Raw genomic sequence first — 22,276 nt, 5'->3', positions numbered from 1 at the left:
TAAAAGGGTGTCTGGGGGCCGTACTCTCAGGGTTTCTCCAGTCTCTGTCAGACCAGCAAGCTTGGTCTTTTTTTGTGTGTGTGTGTGTGTGAATTTGAATTTTGTTCTACATTTTTCTCCAGCTTTGTCCGGGACCCTCTATTGTGATCCCTGCCAGAGCAGTAGGTGGTAGTAACTGGGTAGTAGTTGTTCTGGGCTCAATCTAGTGGAGGTTGTGGTAGTTGTGGTCCATGACTCCTTTGGACTAATCTTTCCCTTGTGTCTTTGGTTTTCTTCATTTTCCTTTGCTCCAGCTGGAATGGGACCAGTAGATGTATCTTAGATGGCTGCTGGAAGGCTTTTAAGACCCTAGACGCTACTCACCACAGTCGGATGCAGAACATTTTCTTATCGACTATGTTATGCCAGTTGAGCTAGATGTCCCCTGCAGTAGCTCGGTCCCTCAGGATGTTTGGATGTGTCTGTGAAGCTTCTATGACTTTGCCCTGGTCAAATTGTGCTGACTTCCCCAGTATTGGGCACTGTCTTACCCTTCACCAAAGTTACTACTTATCTACTATCTAATTAGTGTTTTTCCCTTCCCTCCCCTCCCCTCCGTCATAACCATCAAAGATTGTTTCTGTATGGAAACATTTTATGTGTTTTTATAATAGTCTCATACAGTATTTGTCCTTTTGTGACTTATTTCAGTCAGCATAATGCCCTCCAGATTCATCCATGTTGTGAGATGTTTCGCAGATTCATCATTGTTCTTTATCATTGCGTTGTAGTCCATTGTGTGTATGTACCATAGTTTGTTTATCCATTTATCTGCTGATGGGCACTTAGGTTGTTTCCATTTTTGCTACTGTGAATAATGCTGCAGTGAACATGGGTGTGCATATGTCTATTTGTTTGACAGCTCTTATTTCTCTAGGATATATTCCTAGGAGTGGGATTGCTGGATCGTATTTCTATTTCTAGCTTTTTAAGGAAGCGCCATACAGTTTTCCAAAATGGTTGTACCATTTTGCATTCCCACCAGCAGTGCATAAGAGTTCCAATCTCCCTGCAACTTCTCCAACATTTGTTACTTTCTGTTTTTTTTATTGATGCCAGTAAAGTCGGAGTGAGATGGTATCTCATTGTAGTTTTGATTTGCATTTCTCTAATGGCTAGTGATCACGAGCATTTCCAGATGTGTCTATTAAATAGCGGCCTGAATGTCTTCTTTGGTGAAGTTGTGACCCTAATACTCCCCAGCATGTTTTCTCCTTTTCCAAATGGGCAACTGAGAGCTTGACATAACTAATGCCATGATGAACCTATAAGTTTTTTTTTTCTTCTTTGCCTTCTCCCTTTTCACATACGTTTGTTAATGGCTTTGTTTTGTGCATACCTTTGTTAATAACTTTGTGACTTAGGACCCTTCACAGGAAAATTAGAGCCCAGATGTCAGATAAGGAAATGTCCGGAAAGTATCTCTTTAGTATGATAGTCTCTTGTAATTACCTTGTAATGAATGACACTTCTAACCTTTGTAAATATCATATATAAGCTCTGATGTAAAAATGCCTCTTGGGACTCCATAGAGACAGCCTGCGTTGCTGTCGGATACCCGCTGGTGTACACCTACTAAATTAAACCTTTCTCACTCTTTCTGACTTGGAGTATGTTTCATTGGCTCGACTACTCCAGGGCACGGACCCTATTTGAATAACAAAGTGCCTATTCATATCCTTTGCCCATTTTTTAAGTGGATTATTTGTCTTTTTGTTGTAGAGGTGTTAGATTTTCCTATAGATTTTAGAGATTAGGCTTTTGTCAGATATGTCATAACCAAAATTTTTTTTCCTTTTTACTCTTTTGGTGAAGCCTTTTGATGAGTGTAAGTGTTCAATTTTTAAAAGATCCCATTTATCTAGCTTATCTTCTGGTGTTTCTGTATTGTTAATTATGGTTTGTATCCCGTTTATTTGGCTTGCTTACTTTGGACATGTCATCAAGAAAGATCAATCGCTAGAAAAGGACATTATGATTGGTAAAGTAGATCAGTGAAAAAGAGGGAAACCCTCAATGAGATAGACTGTCACAATAGCCACAACAATGGACTCAAACACACCAGTGATGATGAAGATGGCACAGGACCAGGCAACATTTTGTTCTGTTATACGTAAAGTTTCCATGAGTCAGAGCCAACTTGATGGCTACTAACAACAACAAAATAAAGCAGATGGAAAAAGCCAGGGAAGAGAATGAAGTGGAAGATAAAGAAAAAAACTGGGATGCGTATAAGAAGGGATTGAGGACAAGGACTCTCAGAGGAAAAACTACTCCAAACCAGCATCTCTAAGACTGGAAGTGAGGTGGAAAGCAGGTTCAGAGACACAAAAAGGTCAGAGTCTGCCAGTAGGCTGTTGTGCTCAGCTGACAGGGTATTGGATTTTGCAAGTCAGTTTCAGCAAAAGGCAGGTATAAAGGAATTAAGAACCTTGATAAGGAAATTCAGTTGATTGGCTGTGAGGTCTTTACAAGGAAGGAAGTGAAACCAAGAGAGGGTGATGATATCAGAAAATGAGAGACCAAGGAGCCATAGGGAACGTAGTGATGTATAGTCAACCTAATGAAGCATCTATCTTTAGCCTCCAAAACAATACAAGAACCTTAGGACATTTTACCTCTAATCAGCCCCACCTCTGATTTTTTTCTACTGTTGACCTGTATTTTAGTTTTATCTTTTAAAAAAAATCCACAAGACATGTTTGTGATATACAATTTTTTATTTAGATTTACACATACGTTTACCACTCTCTATGCTTAATGTTCCTTCAGCTATATCTGACCTTCCATATGGAATCATTTTCCTCCTGTCTAAAGGAATTCAACTTTAATGAGGCCCTGTTGATGGTATTCTGATTTTGTTTTTCCAAAAATGGCTTTATTTAATCCTCACTCTTTTATTATTCCAACTGTCTTCTGGCTTCTAATGTTTCTAGCTCCTCTACCTACTTTCAAGATCTTTGGTGTTCTACAGTTTCACTATGATGAATCTAAGTGTAAATTTATTTTTATTTATCTGTTTGGGATGATTGTATTCCATAATCTGTAAGTATTTTTCATCTGCTCTGAAAATTCTCAGTCTGTATCTTTTTTCCTCTTCTTCTGGAAATCGGATCAGATATGTTATAGCTTTAGGTATGTTATAGCTTTATATAATTTTTCATTTGTAAAAGTTCTATTTGATTCTTATTCAATTTTGTTCAGTATTTTTTAGACTCTTGCTCTTTATTCATATTTTCAACCTCTCCTTTAGTTTTTTAAAATAAAATTTGAAACATTAGACATAGCGAAGGAGCACTGGTGGCATAGTGGTTAACTGAAAGGTCGGCGGTTCAAACCCAACAGCCACTCTGTGGGAGAAAGATGTGGCAGTCTACTTCTGTAAAGATTACAGCCTCGGAAACCCTTTGTGGTGGTTCAACTCTGTCCTATAGGGTCGTTATGAGTTGGAATCGACTCAATGGCAAAGGTTTTTTTTTTTTTAAATTAGGCATATTACTTTAAATTCTGTATCTGAGAACTCCTTGTATCTGAGGTTGTTATTAATCTGATTATGCTATTTTTTTTTCCTACTGTCTTTTATGGTACCTTGTTTTTTAAATGTGTTTTGTGATTACGAGCTCCTATTTTTCGTAATCTTATCTGGGGGAATCCTTTGAAGCCTGGCCTGAAAGTAGTTTCCTCCAGACAGGATTTGTATTTGCTTCTGCCAGATGCCTGGAAACACTGTTAGCCTGGGACCAGTTTAAACTAAATTCTCAGCTTGCAGTTTTTTAGGCCACCTAGGGACTGTGAATTCAGGCTGCAAATCCACATGAGGGTCAGCTTGTGGTTACAATCCTCAGGGAGGGATTTTCCCCCTCTTCCACTCATTGCCAAGGTTTGAACCAGGCAATTTACCTTGTAGCCCTCACCAGGAGGATTTTCATTTTTACCCTTGGAGTCTCAAGCGTTACTGGGGAGGGAGGGGTCTCCTATTAGATCCCCTACTTTGGATGGGTCCTGGGTTTTTATCACCTGGCCCCTGTGCTTACAGGACTTTGGAAAACAAAACTCAAATTTACCTAAGTTATCAATTTTGCTTAGGCTTTGGTCTCTGTGCATTCCTTACCAATTTTCCAGCTCATCAACGTACTTTTAAAGATATTTAGAAATATTTTATACAACATTAAAGTTGCTTGGTCACACTGCCAGAAACGGAAATGCATTTGTGAGTTCCTTGGAGGAAACCTGTGGAAGCTTGATGGGATATCTGGCTCTGCTTCAACATCTTCCAACTTCCTCAGCTCCTTCTTGAACACAGCCTCTTAGTGTTACATTCCTTTGCTTTGTGAGCTGCTCCCCCTCCCCCGCTACCCCAAAGCTCAATTGTTTCCCATGACATTCACTTGCTACCTTTACGAAGGAAATTTAAACTGCTGCCCTTACACTCAGCTACTTGCTCCCCAATTCTCCTTTCCCTTGCACAGGACGGCACTGGTGTAACTTATAAAATTCTCCCCTTCTCCTGGGTGCTCTCAATGTTTGAGTGCTTCTCTTCCTCATATTCATCTTAGAGGTGGAGGTGGGACACTGCATTCCCCAGTAGGCAGAGGGCTTGCTTTTCTGAGGACTTCTACCTTTTCTTTCCCATCATATTCTCTTTATATAGCCTGGTAAGGAGGGCCGGTGTTGAGGCAATAGTTGATAGCAGCAGGGCAAGATTAGCACCCTACTTCCCTTTTTAAGACCTGAGGAGATGTCTAGCCCCATATATTTTTGTCTTTCTTTAGAATGTGGGAGAACTTAATCCTCAGCTTTGAATCCTGGTTACCAATTCTGGGACAAGACGAAAAATCCCTCTTGGTTGATCCCTCCATAGTAATAATGTCCCTTCGAAGTAATAAGTGACTCCGCTGCTGCTACTTATACAATGGCTTCCACCACAAAGTAAAATCCACACTCCTTATCGTGGCCTCAAAAGCCCTGCTTGATCAAACCCCCGCCTGCCTGTCCTACTCCACTGCGCTCACTCTTCCCTCCCTTTGCTATAGACACAATGGACTTCTATTTCTGAAACACATCAAGCTCTTTTCATCTCTGGGCTTTGGCACTGTCTGTTCCATCAGCCTGGAATGCTTTTCTCCTGCATGTCCTTCAACTCTCTCCTTAAGTCTCAACTCCTAAGTCACTCCCTCAGAGCGGCCGCCCACCACCACACTAACTTTGTTCCACTCCATTCACCGTCTTATTCCTATGGCGAAGTCAGTACGTGAAATTATCTTGTTAAACGTTTACGTCTTCATTGTCTGCCTCAACCACGGGAATGTACGTTCGCTCTCCAAGAGCAGGAACTTTCCTGCCTCGTCTACCGCTGTATCCTGCCGCTAGCAGCGTGCTCCTGGTACAGAGGAGGCGCTCAGTGACTACCTGTGGAATGAGTGATATACGAATACCCAAGCCACACTCTCCGTAGCGTTCGGCCCTCACAGTGGTCCCCACAGGAGAGCCAAGAGACAGGCGCGTAGTCCTCCGAAGCAGCCTCTTGGGGGGACCTGAGGAACCACCGCGCGGGGGCCTCCGGGAAGTGTAGTTCGTGCGACTGCCGGGGCCCAGGGGCTTACAGGCGCGAGGCTCCGCGTGCGCAAGCGCACTTCCGGCTCTGCGTCGCCGCTGCGGCCATTGTCCGGCCCTGGTGCGGCTGAAGCGGATTTGGAAAACCCCTCCGCTGGTGAGAATCCGGGAGGACGCAGCCTGGACCTGTTGTAGGAGAAGCCAGCCCAAGGCCCTTGGGTGGGCCAGAGGTCGAGAAATCCGAAACCCCTAGGAGGCGGTGATTCCGAGTGCGCGGGTCGGGGTGGTACCTCCCATGGGTTGGCGGGTGTTCGCGGGGCCGCGCCCTCCATCCTGCTGGGGGACCGGGGCGTGGCCGGGCGCGGTGGGTCGAGGTGCCGCCGGAGAACTTAATTTTCGGGTTGAGGAAACGGCAGGCCAGGGCGGGGTCTGCGCATCTCCCCACTTCTCCCCTAAAGGTGAAGCCTTGAGAGGAGAGGCGGGTCCGGCGTGGCGGGGCAGATCAGGGGCTGCGGTCGCAGACGGATGAGTGGTTCCTCTCCTCTCTTCTCAGTCCCTGTTCCGGAGTGGGGCCCCGACCTGGCGGGAATGGCCCCGAGGCCGCCGAAGGCTGTGCTCCAGGTGAGCAGTGCATTCCTAATCCAGCTAGGCCCACAGACGGTGTTTTGGGGGGTCATTGTCCTACGCCTGGCGACCCCTGAACTTGGTTAGCCCCCCTGCCCCCCGGAGCCTCCTAGCCACACGAAACCCAAAGATGTCCAGAGGTGGGAGGAGCAATTACGCGGACGCTGGAGTGGCAGCCGGCTTCCCGAAAAGGGGACTCGCACTGCGGGATGGAGGGGACCAGAGCGGTGTGGTTAAGGTGGAGTATGTTGGGAAGTGTCAGTGCTAAGAGTCTGAGTGCCAAGCCAGTTCTTTGAACTCTGTTAAGAAGGAATGGAGAGAGTGGGTGACAGGTTGAAAACTGTAGAGGAGGAAGTGACTGGAAAGGCAGCAGTGAGTGAAGGAGAGAGGAGCCCCAGCTTCTGACCCAAGGGCCATAGAGAGACTTTATGGGGCCGAAGAGGTCTACTCCGGACATGCCTAGGAAGAGACTGGAGGTGGGCTTTTTTTGTACAAGGAGGCAAAAAACCAGGGAGGACTTGTCCATAGCTTTTCATGTCCTTTTCTGGTTTAACAAAGGTATAATAGTGCACCGGAAGGAACTCCAGCCTTCACTTTAAGTATGAGCCTGATTTGTGAACCCATTCATTCTTTGGGGTGGGGCGGTTGGAGGGGGCAAAGTGTATCAGTAAAACATAACAGGACAGATGATATTTTAATCCATGCTCTCTTTAGAATTAAGGAAAAATTATAGATTCTAGTTGCTAGGTGTATGAGACATCAAACTCAATTCATAAAAATACTAATAATGTCTTTAAAAACAGTTTACAGAAAATTAAACGTACACTTTATATAATGCCTTTCGGTTTTTTACATCTTACATGTTTTGTTTTACAGAGGTGAGCTTTAAGGAGTAAGACAAGTACAGCACTAGAACTAGACAGTTACTTGGTTTAACGGGAAGCAGAGCAAATCATTATCATTATCACCTTTACATACAAAGTGTTTCCTCAGTAAAATTCGTTGACTCATAGTGACCCCACAGGACAGAATAGAACTGCCCATAGGACTTCCAGGTGTAACCTTTACAGAAGCAGACTGCCACATCTTTCTCCACAGAGTGGCTGGTAGGTTTGAACTACATACCTTTTGGTTAGCAGCCAAGTGCTTAACCACTGTGCCACCAGGGCTCATGAAATTAGGATGACTAATGTCCTATCAGAGGTGATGGTACTTTCCTTAGGAGGGGTTGCCTTCTTAATGGTGTTGAGCTAGGAGTCTTGTCAAATGTGGATTCCATGGTCTTCAGAAAACAAAGTAGATACGTGTTCTGTGCAGTGAGTTTTAGGGACCACATTAAACTTCACTTTTAAGGTTGTGTTTCCCAAGCACTCTGGTTCAGTTATATTCTTCTGCAATTGCCTGACAGTCCACTTGGATTACCTAACTCAGACTGTAGGTGATGAGCAGGCGTGATGGACAGAACACTGGCCTTACAAAGGGGATTTGCGGGCAGAAATTTCCCTTTGTCATTGGTTCGCCTTTTCTGAGCATGGCCCTTAGGGGAATGCAAAAGATGAATTATAGAGTCATAAGACTGTTTATCCAGGAAGTTAATTTAATGGAGGAAGACAGTCTTATGCAGAAGTGTAGCACAAGGGAGAGAGGGATGTCAGGTGTTGTTACAGAGGCCCAGAGGCTGCTTTGTGTACAGAAAGGAAAGAGGAAATTCTGTCTATGGGAAGGATTTAGTGAAGACTGTCACCTGTGAATAGAAGTTTGATAGGTAGCGTCTAAGCAGGTGAAAATGAAGAGGGTAGAGGTAGAGGTGACTGACTTGGTGGGTCAGAGGAGAAGATGGGGTTCGGAAGACGATTGGGTCATGAAATCCATTGCCCTGTGTAACAACAGGTGTGGTCTGCAGGTGATGGATAGATGAGGACAGAAAGAAGTCGGGACTTTTTATTTGGCCATGGTAACCCATTCATTCATCCATCCAGCCATCTATATATTCAAAAGATAGCCACTGAGCCCCTATGATGGGTCAGGCACTTTTCTGTGCAGTTAGGATATGTTGTTGTTGTTAGTTGCCATAGAGTGATTCCAACTCAGGGCGACCCCAAGTGTACAGAGCAGAACTGCTCCACAGGGTTTTCAAGGCTGTGACCTTTCAGAAGTAGATCATCAGGCATGTCTTCTCAGGCACCCCTGGGTGGGTTCTTACTGCCAACCTTTGGGCCAGTAGTCAAGCACTTAACCATTTGTGCCACCCAGATACTCCCATTAGTGAACAAAATTTACAAAGGTGTCTCCTCTCATAGAACTTACATTCTAGAAGGGAAGGACAAAAGAATTCAGTAAATAAGTAAATTATACAATATCCTAGAGGGTGAGGGTACCTCAGAAAAAAACGTAAAAAATAAGGGGGACTGAATGGGGAGGCAGGAAACTTGTGGTAGGGGTACAATTTTAATTTTAAATAGTGTTGTCTGGGTAACCCTTACCCTTATTGTGCTCGTGATATTTGAGCAAAGGCCCTAAGGCTGGATGTGTGTCTGGTGTATTTAAGGAGCAGCAAGGAGGCCAGTGTAGCTTGGGCCAATGTTTCTGAGCAGGGAAATAGTATGCTTTCTTCTTAGTTTTAAAGATTACTGTGAATAATGAATTGTAGGAGCAAGAGACTGGAAGTTGGAATTCCTCTGGAAGGGTGTTTGATGGTTGGCACCTTCCCCCTGGGCTTAGCTAACAAAGTGGCTCTAGTGGCAGTGGAATAAAAATGGGAGCATATAGATGGGAGAAGCAGGATGCCATTAGAATCGTTAGGATCTACATGTGTTGTAGCTCTTTCTATAGAAACTCTGCACCCTTGTTCATCTTTTCTTCATTATATATGTACTGCATTTTTAGTTAGGAAAATAAAATATTTGCCAATCTTAGATTTGAATTCATCTGATTCCCCCCCAAAAAAAATGAGGAAAGAGTAATGAAAATATTTTGGAACTAGATAGAGGTGGTGGTTGCTCAACATTTGTGAATCTTATAAATGCCACTAATGGTTCACTATGAATGGCTAATCTTATGTGAATTTCACCTCATTTAAAAAAAGAACAAAGATATGGGGAAGTTTTACAAGAAAAAAGTTACATATGGAGTCTGGGTTTCTTGGTGTTCTGCCTTAATGGGGAGGAAGTGGGCCCCATCTCTGATCTGGTCTCTGTTAACTCCAGATCCCCAGAACTCTGAGGTCAGAACACCAGGATGAACAGACCCAGCCACATCTGACTCAGGTCACCCAAACCCGCATAAGATGTCCCTGGACCACCATCCTTCTTCATTAAGAATTACCCATACCCTGTATTCATTCACTCAGCAGACATTTTGGACATGCTCTGTGCCAGGCAGTGGTTCTTAACCAAGGTTGTGCTTCAGAACTAGTCAGGAAGTGGTACCTGCTTCCCGTGGGATGGTGACAGGGTTTCTGTGAGAAAATTTAATGAGACAGTGCGTATAAATGACTAAATGGCCACAGTGAGTGTTCAGTAAATATTAACTGTTGGTCTTTTATAGTGAATCACCCAAGGAACTTTTAAAAAGATACTTGACAAGGCCCTCCATGGGTAATTTAGAAAAGTTGCCCAGGTAATTCTGGGCAGTCCAATGTGCTTGGTGTTGAGGATACTGAAATGAAAAGGGTATGGTCTTAGTCAAGGAGTTTGAGAAATTGATGAGGGAGAAATACATATGACTAAACGACTGCAGTTCTGAAATGGAGACATAAACCAAATGCTAAAGGGAACGGGAGGATAGGGGATATAGAAAATCTTAAGAAGAAAAGGAACCATTGAACTGGTTCTAGAATGATGACCAGGAATTTTTCCTGTAGAGCTGAGGGAAGAAAGTACATTATGGTCAGAATAAAGTATGTACATACGGTACAAAGGCAAGGAGACATGAAAGGGAATAATATGATCAGGGAATGAATGACAAAGAGTCCACATGGCAGAAGCGTGGTCATCTACGGTGAATGGCAGAGAGCAAAGTTTGAGAGAGATGATTCATTAGTTCTGGGGTGGAGAGAAGTCTGTGGCTGGGAGACAATCTAGAACAGCGCTGTCCAAAAGAAATATAATGCAAGTTACATATATGGTTTCAAATTGCTAGTAGTCACAATAAAAAAATAAAGGTAAAAAGCAGGTAAAATTTTTATTTAATAGTATATAGTTATTAAATATTTATGGAGCACCTAGTCTGTGCCTGGCCTGTTCTAGGTAATGGAGATTGAACAATAAAGAAAACAGATAATTTCCCTGCTTTCCTGGAGTTTATATTCTGGTGTAGGATACAGTCTAAACAAAAATATATGTCAGGTGGTATAGGCTATGAAGAAGAAAAAAAGGACAGAGTGACAGCAGGATGGGGTGCTGTTTTATGTAGAGTGGTCAGGGAAAGTTGCTCTGATAAAGTGACATTTGAACAAAGCTGAAGGAAGTGAGTGGGGGAACCATGTATTTATCTACAGGAAAAGGCTTCCAAGTCAAGGGAACAGATAGAGCAAAGGCCACGAAGGAGAAGCATGCGTAATGTATTCCAGGAATCAGAAGGAGGGCAGGGTGAATGAAAGGGAGAGCGGTAGGTGATGAGGTTTGAAATGAAGTCAGAGAGATGGGGCAGGCCAGATTGTGAAGGGCTGTATACGCCACTATAAAGACTTTGGCTTTTACCTGGAATGAACTGGGGCACCACTGGAGGGTTTTAAGCAAAGGAGTGACATGAGCTGACAGGTTTTAACAAGATCATGGTTGTTACGTGGAATATACCCTTGAGGGTGTGAGTGGGGCAAGTAAGTGGAAAATGAGAGACCAGTTAGGAGGTTGTAGCAATAGTCCATGTAAGAGATGGTGGCATGGGCTAGATAGGGAAAAAATTAAAGGTTTGTAATAAGCATGATCAAATTTGTGTTTAGAGACGTTTAGGCTCTGATAATATGTAGGAAAAAAATAAGGGTGTTGGGACCAAGAGCAGAAGAATGGAGACCAGTCAAGGCAAGAAATGATGATTGGCTCGAAGTAGCCATTTGCTTATTAGTCAGCAGTCTTTACCATTAGTGGGATCTATTTGGGGAAGCAGAATATAATCCAGAGGCCATGTGTTAAATATGAGGACCAGAGCAAAGGAATCCAGCTTTGCTGATGACTCACTACCTATTACTAAGCTAAATGGACTCTATGTTTAGGAGACAGAGTAGGCACTGGGGAGAGGGTGTTAGTTCTTACAACCCAACTTAAAATGTCGGGTCCTACCCCTTTTTTTTGCTGGCCATGTCCATCACAGGTCCAGTCTCCCTTCTTAAGCTTCTCAATCTCTGGATTGACTTCCACCTTTTCTCCTCCCTTCTAAATGGTACCTACTTCTTAAGGCCCTGTGCATAGTATTCCTTGAAGATTCCCCCCTCTCTCCCAGTCTTCCCTGCTCTGAACACCTGTAGTGCCTCACTTTACTGCGTATTTTCTCAAATTGTGCTCTAATAAATTACACATTTTAAAATAAACTGAAATCTACTCAAGGACTGCAGTGTTTCTCATTTCCATTTTTATTCTGCCACAGTGTATATGGTAAAGCCAGGCACTTAGTAGATATCTAGTGTTACTTTACCTGGCACAGTCAGATCCCTGACCTTGGTCAAAATAGTCTCCCACCGGTTTCATCCTTTTTCTGTTTCCATGGGGACACAGCCTTGGTGTTGAGAAGGAATATCGTACAAATGAGCCAGAGTTGTGTATGGATGTCATCATACACTTCACAGTAGGAGATGGGGCCATCCTATCTTCTCTCAAATTCAAATCGCATACATCTCCATAAGGCTCAGCACAGTCAGTAAACAGGTATTTATTGTGGGTCAGGCACTTGCTGGGCACTGGTGTTTCAGAGTTTAAAAAATAAAATCTCTGCCCTCATAATGCTTACAGTCTAGTGAGGAATATAAACACTGAATAGATTATTAGGTTTATTTGAATACTTGTGGGTGTATAAAGTGGCTTACAGCACATAATAGAGGGATTAACCCTCCTATAGCGGATCAGAAGACTTATCTGAAGATCTGCTAAATCTCTGAAGCATGAAATGGAATTACCTAAGGGAAAGTCTGGCAGAAAGGGGAGAGAGAATGATTCCTTCAAACAAACTGAAGAGTTCAGTTCAGCTGTAGCTAAGCAGAGGGGAAAAGGGCATGGAATAAGACAGAAGCCTCCGTGGTATCTTCTCACTGCTGCAGCTAACTCAGCTCTGCTTTCAATGTCTTTTCACACTAGTTGTCTTAACCACACTTCTTTATTTACTTTCTGAGATAGAAATCTAACCAGAACCAAAAGAGATATTTTGAGGAGGGCATGGTCACAGATATCTCATGGCTTAACAAGGCTAAGTGAAGCAAGACAAAGATCATCCCACAACCATCAGAACAATTGAGAGGCACTGAGGACCTTGGCCAGCCTAGTTTCAGTGGGATGGTGGAAGAAGCATGGTTGAAGTGGAGTAAGAAGTGTGAAAATACCTTTCACCTAGCAATTTCAATTCTAGTTATCCTAGAGAAATTCTAGCTTATTTTTTATAAACAATATTTATTGCAATAATGTTTGTAATAGAACAATACTGGAAACAATCCAAATATCTATTAATAAGGAACTGATCCATTTATTCACCAAGTATTTTTTGAGCATCTGCTATGTGTCAGGGATTGTTCTACACATTGGGCATATAACTGATCAAGATGGATAGTCTGTGCTCGCAAGGAGCGTACAGTGGGAGGAGACAAAAAACCAGCAAGCAAACTAATCTCAGATAATTGTTAGAAGTACAAGTGTCCTTTTCTGTTTGAGTCTGTTTGGTAGCAAGAATTTGGGCAGTGAAAGATACTGTACTATGAAGAGAATTAAACTTGGAAATATGACAGTAAATTAGAGGTGTTAAGACAGCCTTTTTGAAGAGGCAAGACTTGAGATGTAAGTAACAAAGTGTCAGCCTTGTTGTGATCTGGGAATAGAGGGCATAAAGGCCCTGGGTGGGAACAAACTTGAGGTATTCAAGGAATAGCAAGGTCAGCATGGCTAGAGCCTAGTGAGTGATGGAGAAGTTTCAATTTTACTCTAAGAGCGGGATGCTGTTTGTTTTAGGCAGTGATTGTTTTGTAATATAACTACTTTGGAGTACTAAGAAGCAGTTCAGAGGAATAAGGTGAAAGTATGTAGCCACTATGGAAATATCTCCAAAACACATAGTTAAATGTAAAAGGTTGTGGAACAGTGTGTATAGTATTTTACAAAATGAGGTTGTGTGTGTGAATATGGAAAACGGACTCTAAAGGTATATACCAAACTGTTAACAGTGATAATCTCTGGAGAGTAAAGTGGAATTGGTGGTGGGGATCAAGAGGGCTATCACTTTTTATGCCCACTGTATTTCGGATTTTATAAACCTCCCCCAACACACACATTCACACCCCCACACACAAAGGAAGTGAACGGACAGCAAGGAAGTGGCAGCAAGGAATTGACGGCAACGCTTGGCTCTGAGGGAAAGCAAGAAGATAATTAGATGGGATACAGGTTTAGAGGCCAAATTGCCCCTCATGACTTTCCTGCCTGCCATACTGACCCTATACAAAATTGTTTAAACAACCGGTGTATATAACCCAATCTTGCCCTCTCAGAATACCAAACGTGTGATCACTGCTTTTGATAGATCCTCTGGTGGCACAGTGGTTAAGAGCTCAGCTGCTAACCGAAAGGTCGACAGTTCGAATCCACCAGCTGCTCCTTGGAAACCCTGTGGGGCAGTTCTGCCTTGCCCTGTAGGGGCGCTATGAGTCGGAATCGACTTGACGACAACGGGTATGGTATGTTCTGAGTATTGCCATGGGAGTGTTGGCAGGCTTGATCCCTAGTTGAGCAGGAATGTGATCCTACAGGAATCAGTGACGTTCAAAGATGTGGCTGTGGACTTCACCCAAGAAGAATGGCACCACATGGACCCTGCTCAGAGGATCTTGTACAGGGATGTGATGCTAGAGAACTATAGCCATCTGGTTTCTCTTGGTAAGAACAACTCCCCTCAGTGTCTTGCCCATTGGTGGGTCTTGCCTTTCTCAGTTGCTAAGGTGCTCATAGCTTAGGTAACTGTGAGTAGGGTGTTCAGGATCAGAGCTTGTTAATCTCTTTGAGGTCCAGCTTTATGTATGGGTTTTTGATCCTTCTCTCGAGGTAAAAGATCTTTATTTTGCAGAACTAGAAATAATTTGTTTCATTGCATGACTCCCTAAGTTGTACTTTTTCTTTTCCTTCAGTGTTCCTGCAGATCAAGGACTAGTACTGACTTGTAGGAGGGTTCTTTGTCCACTTGCACAAACAACCTAAGCTTGTGTATTTACCCATGAGCAGGATATCAAGTTTCCAAGCCAGAGGTGATCTTCAAATTGGAGCAAGGAGAAGAGCCATGGATATCAGAGGAAGAAATCCAAAGACCTTTTTGTCCAGGTAAATGAGTGGGAATCAGGCATGTAGGAATCAATGCAGATGACAGCGCGGCTCAGGGAGGGGAAAGCACCTTTGAATTGCTAACTTGGGAATTCCGACACCTGCAGAGGAAGCTGAAGCCATTTGGTTTGAGGGTCTCCTGGGTGACACCTTTGTAGGTCTCCTACCACAGGGTGTTGCTATTAGTGGGACTTAGAAGAAAAGGTACTCCTTATTCTTTTCTAAAAGTAACCTCTTGTTTTACCCTACCATTACTGCCTATCCTGTAAACCTACTTTCTGGATTCTTTTCTCCTCTGGCTTCCTCAGTCTTCTTTCATTATTTAGAGACTCCTTACTCATTCTGATATTAATTGAACTTCCATGTTTCCTCCTTTTTTGGGTGGGTTGGAGGTCACTTTCACTGTCAGATGCCTCAGACTTGTAGGAAATACTCAACAGCCTTGATTCTCCCTCCTTTTTGTAACCTGTTTTCAGACTTTTTTCCCTAAACTGCTAAAACACCTGTCAGGGAGCAACACCATTTTTCTTCTATCCCATCTTTATGCTGATTTGACTCACTGACTCCCTCCATGGCTCCTGTGATATCATCTTCTCCTGGGCTTCTCTTTTGTCTAGTGCTTCTTGGCTTTTAGGTCTTAGGCTCTCTTACCTTTTTCTCTAAGTGAATTTGCCTTTAGGAATCTGCCCTCCAGCCTCCTCCTCATTCTGTCTGTATTAAGTCCCTGTAAGGGTACCTTCATTCTGGTGGTTGCAGCTCTTTATTCTGCTGTAGACTCAGAAATCTTCCTTACTTGCACTCTGGTCTTTCTTTTTTCTTCTCACAGGACCTCTGTATTTGGAAGTCCCACTCAGTTCATATTGAATATATAAAAAACTAAAATTAATCATCTTTATCCCCGGCCACCACATTTTGCTACATTGTCCATTACCCATTTCTACCTTTGACCATTAGAGACCACTGGGTTTCTGATCCCTTAGGCCAGACTTCATAATCAGTTAGTCTTCTTTTTTTTTTCTTTAATCTCCTTTACTTGATCTTCCCAGGTTATTTTTCTCCTTTGAGAAATGTCTTAGATTTTCCTGTCTTTTAACTTTCGTCAGTAACGTCCTGAACCAAGCTTAGATTACTGTAGTTCCCAGTTGGAATTGCTCATTCTGTATTTTCTTATTATAATCCACATTGGATTTTCTTTTTTTTCCTTTTATAACACCTTTATTGAGATAATTTTCATCACCCCAAAACGAAACTCCCCAAATCCATTATCAGTCACTCCCACTTCCTTGTTCCCCCTAGCCTATAACCATTAATCTACTTTTTATCTCTATGGATTTGCCTAGTCTGGGCATTTTACGTAACTGGAATCATACAGTACGTGGCATTTTGTGTCTGACTTCTTTCACTTAACTATGTTTTCAAGGCTCATCCATGTTATAGAATGTATCAGTACTTCATTCCGTTTTTATGGATGAATAATATTCCATCGTATGGATATTTGTTGATTCATCAGTTGATAGACCATGTTGGATTATAAAGCTTTATATTCATAAACTATTCACCTCTGAAAAAACCTTGTTCCCTATACCTCATTACAGGAAGCTCTAGATTTAAAGGTCCTCTATCATACCTTCCAGTATTATTTTTTTATTCCTGCTAAAACAAGCTTTATTTAGGTTGAACTTCTTTTAATGTTCTCCGTTAAGTAGCATACACTTTTACTCATTAGGTAATACTTTCTGTCTATTCAAAGCCATCTATTATTTGAGTTCAAGGTCTATATATATAAATATTCTTCCCTGATCACAAATACCATTTATATCATTTCTACTACACAAACTCAGATTTAATAATATACCATCCAGTGTGTGTTTTTTTTTTTTTAATTGTCAAAATATTGAGTCTTGTTTCTATTCTTAGATTTCAGACTCCTAGAGGAAGAGTCTATTATATTTCTATCTGTTGCAGAATATCTAGAAGACAGGTATTACTTGACTGACTGTTACGGAATCTGACTGGGGGGAGAAATTTTTCACTCATTCGTTTCATCAAGCATTTCTTTGATGTCCCATTAAGAGGGATTCTAAAAGAAGAAATACAAAGCATTCTCTGTCCCCGGGAGTTTAGAATTAAGTCTAATTCCAGTGTAAGGAATTTTGGGGTTTGAGATCCCTTGGTTGTTTTCTTCCTCTCAATATTTTATTATGAAAAATTTCAAAGTTGAAAGAATTAGGCAGTGAACAGCCACATACCTACCACCTGGATCCTGTAGTTAACATTTTGTTGTATTTGCTTTATCACGTATTTCTCCCTCTATCAATCCATCTTATTTTTTGGTGCATTTCCAAGGAAGTTGCAGACATGAGTACTTTTTATTCCTAAATACTTTAGCATACATTATCATTAACTAAAGTTCAGTTTTTTATGGTTCTTTTTTCTTTTTTTAAAGAAAAAGTTACATACAGTGAAATGCTCAGCTCTTTATCTGTACCATTCAATTGGTTTTCATAAATGCATTTATTCATCTAACCCAAACTCTATCAATTTGGAATATTTTCATCACTCCAGAGAGTGCCTTCCCCTTAGTTTTTAAAGGTTGCCATTCTTAGAACCTAGAAATTAATTCTCTGCTATTGGTATTCTGAGGTAAACAGGTTTATAGCTCAGTTTGTATTAGACAGATTAAAATAAATCCTTTTTTGGTCAAGAGAAGTGAGTAGTGTAGAACCAGAACTCAGACTTGAACTACAGCCCCAAGTGTAAGGATAATCTGCCCCCTGAAATGCTACGTTTTCTTAACTTTTAAAGTATATCTCTCAGTCTCCAAGTATATCAAAGAATCTTTTAGGTTAGATTATTGGCTGCAGATTTTCTTTGCAGGATTTGGAGACCTGGAGCCTCAGAGGTGACTTTAAAGAAGTGCAGAAATGAATGTATTAGGAAGATAGATTTTGTGGTAGTTTGTAAAATGGGTAGGAAGCATGGAGAGTAGATAGGATCCTGTAAGCCAGACTCTGTTCCTGTTCCACTTGTATCTGTGCTTAACACTCTCATACTTATTCCCTTGTTCTCTAACCAATCCTCTTATATAGGCTTTCCTCATTCTCTGGACATTACTACACACTCTGGATCTGCAGTCTTTACTATCATCTCCTTCACTCTCCCTTTTCTCCATTTTGGGTCTTCTCCCCAGGCTACAGGACTAATTTCGAAAGAGTCATGTATAATTTATATCTCTTTCATTTCCTCATTCCTACTGTAGCAGTTTGTTTCAACAGGAGGGAATAGGGACTTTTGCACTTCGGATTTCTTTCAGACTGGGAGACACCTGAAGCCAAATCATCAAAGCCACAGCAGGGCATATCTACAATCTCCTGTAACACAGATGATCTCTCACATGCCACACTAGAAGACAGCTGGGATGTTAGAAGCCAGTTAGAGAGACAGCAGGAAAACTGGAGGAGACCTCTGCGGCCAGATGCATATACCCAGAAGAAAATAATCGTACCAGAGGAAAGTTTTGAGCAGAATAAATTTGGTGAAAACTCCGGATTGAGCACAGACCTGGTTACACAACTGAACATTCCTTCGAGAATAAGACCTAGTGAATGTAATACTCTTGGAAGCAACTTGGGACATAATTCAGACTTACTGAATCAGAATAATATCCTCACAAAAAAGAAACCCTATAAATGTAATAAATGCAGAAAAGCTTTTATTCACAGATCATCACTTACAAAACATGAGAAAACTCATAAAGGAGAGGCAGCTTTCCCCAGCGGTACAGATCAGGGAATTTATCCTGGAAAGAAACACCATGAATGTACTGACTGTGGAAAAACCTTCCTCTGGAAGACACAGCTTACTGAGCATCAGAGAATTCACACTGGGGAGAAGCCCTTTGAATGTAATGTGTGTGGAAAGGCCTTCAGACATAGCTCATCCCTTGGTCAGCATGAGAATGCTCATACTGGAGAGAAACCCTACCAGTGTAGTCTCTGTGGGAAAGCCTTCCAGCGCAGCTCCTCCCTTGTTCAACACCAGAGAATTCACACGGGAGAGAAACCCTATCGATGTAATTTATGTGGGAGGTCCTTTAGGCATGGCACATCCCTTACACAACATGAGGTTACACACAGTGGAGAGAAACCCTTCCAATGTAAGGAATGTGGGAAAGCCTTTAGTCGGTGTTCTTCCCTTGTCCAGCATGAAAGGACTCATACTGGAGAGAAACCTTTTGAATGTAGCATATGTGGGAGGGCTTTTGGTCAGAGCCCATCCCTTTATAAACATATGAGGATTCATAAGAGAGGCAAACCTTACCAAAGCAATAACTACAGCATAGATTTCAAGCAGAGTTCATCTCTTATTCAAGAAGAAAGCACTCTCACTGAAGTGAAATCCTATCATTGTAATGACTGTGGGGAAGATTTCAGTCACATTACACACCTTGCTGACCATCAGAGGATCCATACTGGAGAGAGCCCCTATGATTGTGAGCAGGCCTTTAGTCAGCAACCTAATTCTCATCCAGGAGAGAAACCCTATCAATGTAATGTTTGTGGGAAAGCTTTCAAAAGGAGTACAAGTTTCATAGAGCATCACAGGATTCATACAGGAGAAAAACCTTACGAATGTAATGAATGTGGAGAAGCCTTCAGTCGACGCTCATCACTTACTCAGCATGAGAGAACCCACACTGGAGAGAAACCCTATGAATGTATTGACTGTGGGAAAGCCTTCAGTCAAAGTTCATCCCTTATTCAGCATGAGAGAACTCATACTGGAGAGAAACCCTATGAATGTAATGAATGTGGGCGAGCCTTCCGAAAGAAAACCAACCTGCATGATCATCAGAGAATTCATACTGGAGAAAAGCCCTATGTTTGTAAGGAATGTGGGAAAAACTTCAGTCGAAGCTCAGCTCTTACTAAGCACCAGAGAATTCATGCTAGAAACAAAGTCTAGGAACTCTGAAATTAAGGAATGTGCAGAAACCTTTAGCTAAAATACTGTTCTTATTCAGTATGGGAGCACTCTTACTGGAAAGAAAACGTAAGAATGTAATGAATTATGTGTGTATTTCTATGTTGTGTGTGAAGAAAACTCCAGTAGACGAGTGTTTTTTAATAAAAGCCACATTCTCAGATCTGATTATAGACTTCCGTAAAAACAACTACAGATATCTTATATAACCTGTTAGAAATGATATGCCTATATATTGGACATTATAAAGCTTTTGAATATATGTTTGCAGGAGATTCCCAACTCTCAACAGCTTGACTTGTAACCCTCACTGTTTACAGCCGTTTTATAAATAAAACTCCTGCAGCAGTGACCAAAACTCATTTTTAAAACTGTCTGACAGCTGCACCCAACTGCAGCTCTTTAATGAAATTCACCTTGGAAACCAATTCCACCTCCAGGAATTCACCATTCAAGGAATTAGATCAACTAGTCCAACCACTTCCTTGTACAGATGAATAAACTGAAAACCAAAGATGTGAAGTGGTTTGCACAGTGTGATACAGCTTATAATGGCAAAGCTGGGTGGAGAATGCAGCCTTCCTGGATCTTTGGTCCCGTGGCCTTGCCACTGAAAAGGTATTTTGGAATTCAGAGGGCCCTAAAATAAATTTTAAAATAAACCAGATGCATAAACATTTAATGAGCGTGCATGGGTTGGACACTTTAGGAATTAATAAAAGTATAAGAGGCAGCAAGACTTAATGCAAATTTGTTTAAAACAACTTGTTGGAAACTTATAAACCAAAATGTTAGCAGAGACCATGGACAGTTGAACTACTGGTAACTCCTTTCCTTTTCCCAACTGTGATAATTATACTTTCAGCTAACATATGTCAGTTTTCATAAAATTTTTGTGCTTTTCATGACTCACTCCCATGGGAAAACACTGCCCCAAGCTTTCTATATCAGATCATTGAGAAAACAAAGCTAAGGGAAAAGAGAATTTTTTCCCAAATTAATTTTACTATGGAAAAGTGTAGACCCAATTACCTGCTGCCATAAATTTTGCCTTTTGACTCAGTTTGGAAAAATAGAAGGTATTGAGTCACCTTGTGTCCCAAGTATATTTCAGCATAAAGAAATCAACTTTTTTCAGTCCATGGTGCTTTTCTATCAGAAGAGCATGAGTTAAGCTTTAGTGACCCACACTGGGCTTTAATGTCCCGACATCTCCCATGGGTCATCCTAAAGGAATTTCCAGAACTTTTGCTGATTCATTGGAAGCAACTGTGGACATTGATCTCTCTTACACAAGAATCACTCCCCCGCTAAGATAAGCAAATTTTCCCAGCACTAATGATAAATCATGGGGAGGGTTGACATGGGTGGTGGTGTAAACCTTTCCTGCTGGCTTTTTTACATGCCAGGTAGCGGAATCCTTGACCCTTCTCTCATCCTGGACAGCATGAGGAGCTCCCAAGCATTCTTCATCATTCTTAGCAGGGAAGATGTGCATGGGGACTGAAATGTGGGATGCCCAATGAGTCTGCTACCTGTGAAGCATGGCAGATCTGCCTTCCAAGACATTAACCACTCAGAAAACCTTGTTTATGATGCTCTGTGTTCAGTGCACACGTGATGCCAAGTCCGTGTTTGTGTTGTCTGATACATAGTTTGACCATAAGTAATTCTACTGAGAGCCTCCCCTGCTGATTGGCTAGGATACATGTTAGGAACTCGGTTTGCAAATTGAGGATTCCCATAGTGGACAGCTATCAGGAATGGCATGAATTGTAACCAATTGAATTCTGCCCCAATGTTATGGAAGTTAGTAAAGACTTAGTTTCTGAAGACTCAAAGGAGACCACTGGTTTATATATGGAGCCTATCCTAGATCCAGCCAGTCTGAACCTCAGTACATCTTCATTGGCAGGGAGGGAGCCCAGGATGTATGTGTGGTTGATTGAGCAAAGGACTGTCCTATTCCCAGCAACCATCAACTGCGCGCTTACAAACACCCAGCTTTTTAGGGCCACATGGAATGTGTCCTTGTAACATCATTGTATTCTCTCAATAAATAGCCTTCTTAGTTGAATGGGAGTCAGTTTGTCTTTTTCAATTTTCAGAACTTGGCTAAGATTAAAGAATGGCGCCACAAGGAGGAGGGATTAACTGCTAAACTCTTCGCAGCCAGGTGAGTCAATAGCTACCATTTATTATATGCTTACTACCTGAACAACATTTTGCTAAGTGCTTTACATAACATTATTTCATTTGTTTCTTACAACATCCCTGTTACAGGTGTTGTGGTAGCTCTTGCCTGTCTGCACACCCAGTGTTTTTCTCCCTTTTCCTCTTTCTTATAACAATCCCTGCTTCACTGACTTCAGGAACATAATTCAGGATGTCCCCCAGGCTCAGTGATAGTACTAAGGGCAGGCATGTTAGGCCAGTCAGACTCCTTTACCAGAATTTTTTCAAAGTAGAGCTGGCAGGGGAACTATTTATTTATCTTTATTGTACTTCAGGTGAAGGTTTACAGAACAAACAGTTTCTCATGAAACAGTAGTACACATATTGTTTTATGA

At 41.9% G+C, this 22,276-nt stretch overlaps 1 protein-coding gene across 7 annotated transcripts in view; it reads left to right on the top strand.

Moving 5' to 3' along the window:
* The first annotated feature begins 5,675 nt into the window (after positions 1 to 5,675).
* ZFP90 (ZFP90 zinc finger protein) overlaps positions 5,676 to 22,276 on the top strand; it is a 33,227-nt gene continuing 16,626 nt past the window's right edge. For 2 of the 7 annotated variants that reach the window (XM_023726797.1, XM_023726796.1), the window contains exons 1-6: positions 5,676 to 5,749; positions 6,146 to 6,213; positions 14,159 to 14,285; positions 14,628 to 14,723; positions 18,037 to 20,324; positions 21,815 to 21,882. In XM_023726797.1, coding sequence (XP_023582565.1) covers positions 6,181 to 6,213; positions 14,159 to 14,285; positions 14,628 to 14,723; positions 18,037 to 19,688 — 1,908 coding nt within the window. In that variant the 5' untranslated portion in view covers positions 5,676 to 5,749; positions 6,146 to 6,180 and the 3' untranslated portion in view covers positions 19,689 to 20,324; positions 21,815 to 21,882. The other 5 variants (XM_023726795.1, XM_023726799.1, XM_023726794.1 and 2 more) reach the window with 5 other exon arrangements.

Source organism: Trichechus manatus, unplaced genomic scaffold, assembly GCF_000243295.1.
Source record: "Trichechus manatus latirostris isolate Lorelei unplaced genomic scaffold, TriManLat1.0 scaffold00014, whole genome shotgun sequence".
Classification (NCBI taxonomy): Eukaryota; Metazoa; Chordata; class Mammalia; order Sirenia; family Trichechidae; genus Trichechus; species Trichechus manatus.
The sequence above is the reverse complement of the archived record's forward strand: the minus strand, read 5'-3'. Positions and strand labels throughout refer to the sequence as shown.